The 9,293-nt window shown below is 36.1% G+C and overlaps 1 protein-coding gene across 1 annotated transcript in view; it reads left to right on the top strand.

Moving 5' to 3' along the window:
* The window catches only part of C9 (complement component 9), a 53,290-nt gene that overhangs the window by 30,680 nt on the left and 13,317 nt on the right, over positions 1 to 9,293 (top strand). The window contains exons 7-9 of the mRNA XM_006874684.1: positions 579 to 819; positions 3,424 to 3,549; positions 5,280 to 5,458. Coding sequence (XP_006874746.1) covers positions 579 to 819; positions 3,424 to 3,549; positions 5,280 to 5,458 — 546 coding nt within the window. The remainder of the gene's footprint in view (positions 1 to 578; positions 820 to 3,423; positions 3,550 to 5,279; positions 5,459 to 9,293) is intronic.

Below are 9,293 nucleotides of genomic sequence, written 5' to 3'. Positions count from 1 at the left end.
ACTATTTTGTATCTGGCTTCTTTCAATAAGAATAATAGTTTTGCAAATAATATATGTTGTTGTATGTATTATTAGTTTGTCCTTTCATTATTAACTAGTATTCCACTATATAACTGTACTATAATTTGTTTGTTGATTGCCCTATTGAGGACTATTTGAGTCATTATCAATTTTAAACTATCCTTACTAAAACTCAAAGAAATTCACATGAAAAAAAGGTCTTCTTGGGAACAATATTTTATTGATCATGGTCTTAGAACAATACATAGAAGGAGAATTCTGCATATAAGGTAGATGTTTGTTTAATTGTACAAAAGACTGCTTAATAATTCGCTAAAGAGGTTATACCATTTTTCACTAACACCAACAATGTATGAGAATTTAAGATGGTACAAATCCTCATCAATACTTAGTATAGACAGTATTTTAATTTTAGCCATTCATGTGGATTGAGGTGCTATTTCATGGTCAATGCTAAAAATATGTGTTATCTGTGGAAAATCTAAACATTGTGATTTTTAAAATTTGAAATAATGATGATAAAACTCACATTGCTCTTCTCCTGCTCTAAAACAAAGGAAAAAATATTTCTGTATGTGAAAGGAACAATTCAGACGGGAAGATTTGTGATGAGAAATCGGGACATCATGCTTACAACAACTTTCCTGGATGATATAAAAGCTCTGCCAACTAACTATGAAAAGGGGGAATATTTTGCATTTTTGGAAACCTATGGAACCCACTACAGTACTTCTGGCTTTCTAGGGGGAGTTTATGAGCTAATTTATGTTTTGGATAAAGCTTCCATGAAGGAGAAAGGTATGTCTGGAAAAAGTGTCATTTGGGTCCGTCACTATTCCTTTCCTTCACCTCTTTTAGTGGTTGTTGTTTGTGGTGGTGGTGTGCCGTGAAGTCAATTCTGACTCACAGCAACCCTGCATAGGGTTTCCAAGGCTGTAAATGTTTATGAGAGCAGAAAGTCTCATCTTTCTCCCATGGAACTGCTGGTAGCTTCAAACTTCTGACCTTGAGTGTAGCAGCCCGACTAGTAACAACTACGCTACCAGAGCTCAATGGTTAAAAGCTTTAAAACAGTCTATTATGTGATCCTTTGAGAGAAGAATTTTTTTCTTACTCTTGGGCCACTAAAGTCTTACTTAATAGCAAATTGACTTCTATAATGAACATAGAGATTTTCCCTTGAGTAATCAGAAAAGTCAGAAGAGGAAGGGTCAAGCAAGAATGATCAAAATGCAAAGAACTTCTTAGGCACAGAGTTGCTCTGGTGAGAGAGCTCCATGGGCTGACATCTTTAATCCTTAACAGTTCAGAACTACACACTTAAATCCACGTACCTTTTGAGCAACTCAGACATGGATGCTAGGTCAGTCTCGATGTTTTTGACAAGGAAGTCACCTTTCTCACTTCTCCAATATCTGAGGATAGACCCATGTCCTTCACCTCAACTTGGGAGACCTAGATTCTGTCTGGACATGAAACAATACTGAAGCAAACCATCTAAGCCTTCTGAGGGTGATCTAGATAATTTTCACTTTTTTCTTTGGAATCAGAATTCTCGTCCCTATCAGGTTAAGTTTTGAAATCTAGAATTTTGGGTTTCTGGCATTGTTTTCCATTTTTATCCTCCTTTATTCTTTCCCACTGAAAATTCCACCTGATAATTCTTTGTTGTTGTTTAGTGTCGTCGAGTCGGTTCTGACCCATAGCGACCCTGTATAGGGTTTCCGAGGAGTGGCTGGTGAGCTTGAACCGCCAAACTTGCAGTTCAAATGGCTTTGCAGTCTGGCGCATTAACCCACAGCACCACACCAGGACTCCTTGATAATTCTTAAGTCTTCATATTTTGGGGTGCATATGAAATATTGGAAGTAAAGAATATAAAATGCTTCTAAATCTCTTCTTCCAAATACCACTTCTCCTATTCCTTTTTCATAAAGTATATTAACTTCCAGGACAACCAACCAAGTATTTGTATGTACATGTATATATGTGTGTGTGTGGGGGGGGGGGGCTGATCCGAAATTAAAATAAGAGTAAAAATGGACATGATTGACAAGCTGAAGTCTGGAATAGAGGAATTGTTCTTTGTTTTAAATCAGATAAATAGAAAATAAATTATAGATTTTAAGTAAATGTTAGAATTTTTATTCCTAGTAACTGTTTAGGGCATCTGCATATCACACTGTGTCAACTTCAATGGTTGATGTCTAGTATAAACACTAGAATCTAACCACAAGGTCAACAGCTCAAACTCATGAGTCGCTTCTCAGAAACCTTATACAAGGTCTTAGAACTGACTCGATAGCAGTTAACCACAATAACAAATAGCATTTATAGGATCAAAAGGATGTGTATATATATGTATATATGTATATATATATATGTATATACATATATGTATGTGTGTATATATACATATATATACACATCTGCCTAAAGTCATGAATCAGCTACATAAAGTTGAACTTAATCTCCCAGAGAGGATCAGAAGAGGTTGGTATATCCAATGACCAAATCTATGAACTCAACATACAGAAGTGCTTAAACATCAGACAACTCTGGGTTCGTATTCCAACTTGGCTATCAACAGGTTACTTAATTTATCCTGTAATTCTGTGTTTTTATCTGTAAAATGTGTAAAATGAAGATAATGAGAATACCTATCTTATAAAGTCTATGTGAGAATTCAGTTAGATTAATTAAATCATCAATAATGAAATTAATACATATGAAATGTTTAGAATGATGCTGGGTATATAATAAGCATTAATAAATTTTAGACATGTTTGCCCTTTCCCAAGAATTCCTGGGTGATGCAAACAGTTAAGTACTCAACTACTAAACAAAAAGTTGTTGGTTCAAACCCATCCTGAGGCACTTTGGAAGAAAAGCTTGGTGATCTGCTTCCAAATGGTCAGTCTTGAAAATACTGTGCCATTTTACTTGTGGCACACATGGTGTAACCATGAATAAGAATGAATCTGATGGCAACTGGTTTGTTGCAATGTGTGTATATATACACATGAGGGGCCTTCAAATGTTTGTGGAAAAAATCTATTATCTTTTCATGAACTTTTGAAGTCTCCTCATACGTATGTATTTGTGTGTGTGTGTTTAGTATTAAAAGATAAATGACTTTATCATAACTATCATAGTCTGAAATCTATCCCTTTTAACCAATTGGAAAATTTAGTACATTCTTTGCCATTAAATTGACAAGCAAAGAAAGTTAAAGAAAAGCCATGGAATCTTATTACAAGGAAATGGAAGGAAGGATATGCCTTGGTGTAGTGATGTCTAGAAACCCAAGTATGTATCTTACAAAATAGTAAAATGATGATTTATGTGAATGTGATATTGACAGATGTGATCTAACACTTTTCAAATAAATATATTAAACAGGTGTTGAACTAAAAGATATACAGAAATGCCTTGGGTTTAATATGGATTTGTCTATATACAAGGAAGATGGGCTTACAGCACACATTGATAAGAAAAATTGTTTAAAGATGGTTGGAAATAGAATTGGTAAGTATGACCTAAGTTTTTAGTTTTTTAAAATAGAGGGGTAAAAACCACACTGCCACCTTAGTATGAACCCTCAATATTACATGACTTCTCTATTTAAAAAACCAAAATGTTGAAAAACTATGTTATCTGTATGGTGTTTTTCATAGCTCTACACACACCAAGTCTGTGGAAATGTATTCATTAGGACACTAATTTGCAGACTGTACTGTACACAACTTTAGGGCGTACCATTCATTCTGTAGTCAATATATTTGTCATCACAATGAAAGAAAGCCAAGAAAATGATCTTGAGGAAAAGTCTACTTTTGTGGTGCTGTAGGATAAGCACTGGACTTCTGACCACAAGGCCGATGGTTCACACCCACCATTTAGGGCACTCAATGATGCTCCCGTGCTCATAGACTCATCAACGGCACTTAACAACCAACAATATTTATGAAGCGTTTAAGTGGGCTAGTGGTGGCTCTGTTCTTCCACAAAGAAAGCCAAAGCCATCTTCCTACCTAACCCCCAACCTACCCTGACATTTCTAATCCACCCTTATGTTATATCAGTGCATAAACTTACAAAACAAATAAAATAACTGACACAGATACTCCTTTTGCTTGTTTATCCTTAGCAGATTTCCAAGTTGACACTGTTAAGTGTGTTTGAGTCAGTTTTAGTGTTTTCGAGGAGCAGCTGGTGACTTTGAACTGCTGGCCTTGTGGTTCAGTCCAGTGCTGATCCAACTGCACTACACCAAAAGTCCTGGTGCTGTCTTTCTCAACTTTTATTCTAATCAGTCATATCTGAAGACACTTTTGAAAACACAAATACCAGAGACCCATCCTTAAAGAGTTAACCAACAGCAGAAAGGCAATCTAGACAAGTGGGAACTCTGGCTGCTAATAGTTTTAAAGTATATCCTCCACTAGCTTGTGGCTATGATTGGAAACCACTTGCCATCAGCTGTCATAATTTCTATATTTGATCCTTAGCTGTGCAATCTTGAGTTGGTTCTTCTACCTCTTAGTCTCAGCTGCCTTGCCCATAAAAACAAGGAAGAACAGACAAACATTGTCCTGAAAATTCCCTTCCAGTTCTAAAAAGTCTCAGCGCAGAAAAATTCACAAAAGATTGCTAAAATTGATTCAGTCTGGAGAGTGGGATTAATGGAAGACAATAATAATTAATGGAAGATAATAATTTGGGGTAAACCCAAGTTTCTTTTTCACTTTATTCTTTTCTGTGCTTTTATTTTTATAATGTTACATTATTTTAAAATATATAGCAAACCTAAGCAAAATATAATTATGAAGGAACATCTGTAAAAAAAAAAAAAATTAGTAAAGACAAAAGATGTTTGTCCATGTGTGCATTTATGTATGTGTTGGGCTTTGAATTATTATTGTATCTAGATTGCACATAGCATTTTTATTTTTAAAATACAGTGAGTGAATTCTTCAATTGGCTAATTACATATGACCATCAAGTTCTTTGCTGTTGTTGTTAAGTGCTGTTGGATCAATTCCGACTTATATCAATCCTGTATATGGTTTCAAGTCCTAGGGTGGTCAAAATTGTCTTTACATACTTGGTGTAGACAATTTCATAAACTATGTTTATAATTAAAGTTCAATAAATATATTAGATTTTATTTTACTATGCGGGTTCCTTTATCAGATATCATCTTGATGACTGATCACACAATTACAAGTGTTCCCCTTATGTTTTCCTTTTCTCAGTAAACATGACTCAAGATAACCTCATAGAAGATGTCGTTTCATTCATAAGAGGAGGAACCACAAAATATGCATTTGCATCAAAAGAAAAGCTTCACAGCACAATCACTATGACTGATCTGACAGACTTTGTAAACTGGGCCAATTCCCTAAATGATGCTCCGGTGCTCATAGACCAAACTGTAAGAAATGCTTGTTTCCTAATAGAAGATTGTCATTGCCTTTTAAATTCCACAGATTAACAATGCATTTCATCTGGAGGGGATGGTGAAGAACTTAAATACACTCCCATCTCACCTGTGGAAAGCAAGGGGGCTCAGAAAAAAAGGGTACAGTATAGTGTTGGACTAACCTAGGCTGTTTCTGTTCCTCACTTGTGGCATTCTTTGACTTCTTCAATATTCTATTCTCTGGAGCTCAGTACTTAGTCAGAGAGGTTAGTAAGACTGCTTCTGTTAGGCAGGAAGACTGGCATAAAAGTGATACTCAGGGTCATAAATTCTCTTACATTTGCCCTTGGTTCTTCTTTCCCTTCACATGGCATCATGCTATCTCTTCAGACATAAGACGATCTTGTTTACTAAGGGTCTTTATGCAAAGAAGGAACCCCTCAGTGGTGCAGACAGTTTAGCATTCAATTCATAATCAAAACATTATAGGTTAGAGTCCACACTGAGGCAACTCTGAAAAAAGGTCTGGTAATCTACACTGAAAACCTTATGCAATGCATTTCTACTCAAAATCACTTGGGTTGCTACAGGTCTGTTGCAATTGACTCGAAGACAACTGGTGTATGTGGTGTACAAACGAAACCTATAAGGTCTCTAAGGGAAGTCCTTAGTGTCTTCAAGAAAATAAGACCAAGGGGTGAACAATTCAAATGATCAGGAGATTCCTTCCTTTTTGTATCTTAATCATAACATTGATTATAACAGTTAAATTCTTTGGCAATTTACAGTTAAGTTTTTATTCTTTGAGCAAAAGCTATACTATAATTGTAAAGATATAAATGTCAAGGTTATTGGACCTCATATTTCTTTTCCCCAACTAAAAAAGATATGCGGATTTTTTTTCCCTCCTTCTTTTGTTCCTGATATAGCTAGAATATCTTTTTTCCCTTTTCCCTTTCTATCTTTCAAATTCCCCGGTATGTTTCATAGTTTTCTTTCCCCAGGTTAAATTTATCTCTGAGTTCCCTACTTCAGTTTAGCCAACTTGGATTACAGAAAAGGTTGTCTTTTTTGATAATGTTTGCTGTTGTTGTTAGGTGCCGTAGATTGGTACCAACTCAGAGCAACATTATGCACAACTGAATGAAATATTGCCCAATCCTGCACCAACCTCACAATTGTTGCCCATTGTGTTGCCACTGTGCCAATCCATCTCATTAGGGGTCTTATTTTTTGTCGCTGCCTCTCCTCTCTACCAAGCATGATGTCCGTCTCTAGCACTGGTCCCTCCTGATAATATGTGCAAAATATGAGAGATGAAGTCGGGTCATACTGGCTTCTACGGAGCATTCTGGATCTACGTCTTCCAACATAGATTTGTTTGTTCTTTTGGCAGTTAATGGTACTTTAAATATTCTCCTCCAACACCATAACTCAAATGCATCAATTCTTCTACAGTCTTCTTTACTCATTGTCCAACTTTCACATGCATATGTTGTTGTTGTTGTTGTTAGGTGCCATAGAGTTGGTACCGAATCGTATTAACCTTTGCACAACAGAACAAAACACTGCCTGATCCTTCGCCAATCTCACAATCATTGTTACACTTGAACACATTGCTGCTGCCACTATGCCAATCTATCTCGTTGGGGGATTCTGCTGTTTTTCATTTATCCTCAATATTAACAAGCATGATGTCCTTCTCCAGGGACTAGTTCATCCTGATAATAAGTCCAAAGTCTAGCCATACTGGCTTCCAAGGAGCATTCAGGCTTGACTTCTTCCAACACAGATTTGCCTGCTGCTTTGGTAGTCTGTGGTACTTTTAATATTCTCCTCCAACACCATAATTCAAAGGCATCAATTTTTCTATGATCTTCTTTATTCATTGTCCAACTTTCACATGCATATGAAGTTATTGAAAATACCATGCTTGGTTCAGGCACATCTTAGTCCTCAAACTGACATCTTTACTATTCAACACTTTAAAGAGGTCTTGTACAGCAGATTTGCCCAATGCAATACGTCATTTGATTTCTTGACTGCTGTTTCCTTAAGTGTTGATGGTTGATCCAAGAAAAATGAAGTCTTTGACAACATCAATCTTTTCTCCAATTATATGGATGTTATTTATTGGTACAGTGGTGAGGATTTTTGTTTTCTTTACATTGAGGTGCAACTCATATTGAAGGCTGTGGTCTTTGATTTTCATCAGTGAGTTTTTAAGTCCTCTTTGCTTTCAGGAAGCAAAGTTGTATCATCTGCATAATGCAGACTGTTAATGAGTCTTCCTTCAATGCTATTGCCATGTTTTTCTTCATATATTCCAGCTTCTCAGATTATTTGGTCAACATACAGATTGAATAAGTATGATGAAAGAATACAACCTTGGCACACACATTTCCTAATATTGAACCATTCGGTGTTCTCTGGTTCTGTTCTAATAACTGCCTCTTTGTCTATGTACAGGTTCCTCATGAGCACAATTAAGTATTTCGGAATTATTCTCCACATTGCTGTCCATAGCTTGTCATGATCCACACAAAAATGCCTTGCATGGGCAATAAAGTACAGGTAAACATCTTTCTGGTGTACTCTGCTTTCACCAAGATCCGTCTGGCGTCAGCACCTCGTTCCACACCCTTGTCTGAATCTGGCTTAAACCTATGGCAGTTCCCTGTCATGCACAGTTGCAGACCCTTTTAAATTATCTTTAGCAAAAATTTACTTGCATGTGATATTAATATTATCCAATGATTTCTGCAACCCATTGGGTCTCTTCTCTTTGGAATGAACACAAATATGAATCTCTTACAGTCTGTTGGCCAGGTTAATTGTTTTCCAAATTTCTTGGCAAAGATGAGTGAGTGCCTCCAGTGCCGCATCAGTTTGTTGAAAGATTCCAATTTGTATTCTATCAATTCACAGAGACTTGTTCTTTGCCAATGTCTTCAATCACCTTGGAATTCGTCCTTCAATAACACTGGCTCTTGAGCATATGCTACCTCTTGAAATGGTTGAACATGGACCATTTCTTTTTGGTTCAGTTACTCTGTGTATTCCTTCCATCTTCTTTTGATGCTTTCTGCATCGTTCAATATTTTGCCCAGAGAATCCTTCAATATTTCAAGTCAAGGCTTGAATTTTTTCTTCAGTTCCCTCATTTTGAAAAATGCTGAGCATGTTCTTCCCGTTTAGTTATCTAACTCCAGATTTTTGCACATTTCATTATACTATTTAACTTTGTCATCTTGAGCTGACCTTTGTAATTTTCTATACAGCTCATGTACCTCCTCATTTCTCCTTTTGATTTACCATCCTACATTGGAGAGCAACTTTCAGAGTATCACCTGATAGCCATTTTGGTCTTTTTCTTCTTTCTTGTCTTCGTAATGACCTTTTGCTTTCCTCTTGTATGATGTACTTGATTTCATCCCACAACTCTTCTAGTATTTGACTATTAAAGTCTAATTCATCAAATCTGTTCTTGAGATGATTTCTAAATTCAGGTGGGATGATTCAAGGTCATACTTTGGTTCTCATAGGCTTGTTTTAATTTTCTTCAGTTTCTTCCTGAACTTGCCTATGAGCAATTGGTAGTCTGTTCTACAATTTGTCACTGGCCTAGTTTGGGCTGAAGATATGGAGCTTTCCCACTGTCTCTCCACAGAAGAAGTAAATTTTATTTCTGTGTATTCCATCTGGTGAGGTCCATGTGTATAGTCATCTTTTATGTTGTTTAAAAAATGTATTTGTAATGAAGAAATCATTGGTGTTGCAAAATTCTATCATGCAATATCTGACATCATTTCTATGATAGAAATGATAGAAAAAAGGCCATATTTTC

The sequence above is a fragment of the Chrysochloris asiatica genome, unplaced genomic scaffold (assembly GCF_000296735.1).
Source record: "Chrysochloris asiatica unplaced genomic scaffold, ChrAsi1.0 scaffold00293, whole genome shotgun sequence".
In the NCBI taxonomy this organism is placed as follows: domain Eukaryota; kingdom Metazoa; phylum Chordata; class Mammalia; order Afrosoricida; family Chrysochloridae; genus Chrysochloris; species Chrysochloris asiatica.
Note: the sequence above shows the minus strand (reverse complement) of the source record. Positions and strands in the feature narration are given on the sequence as shown.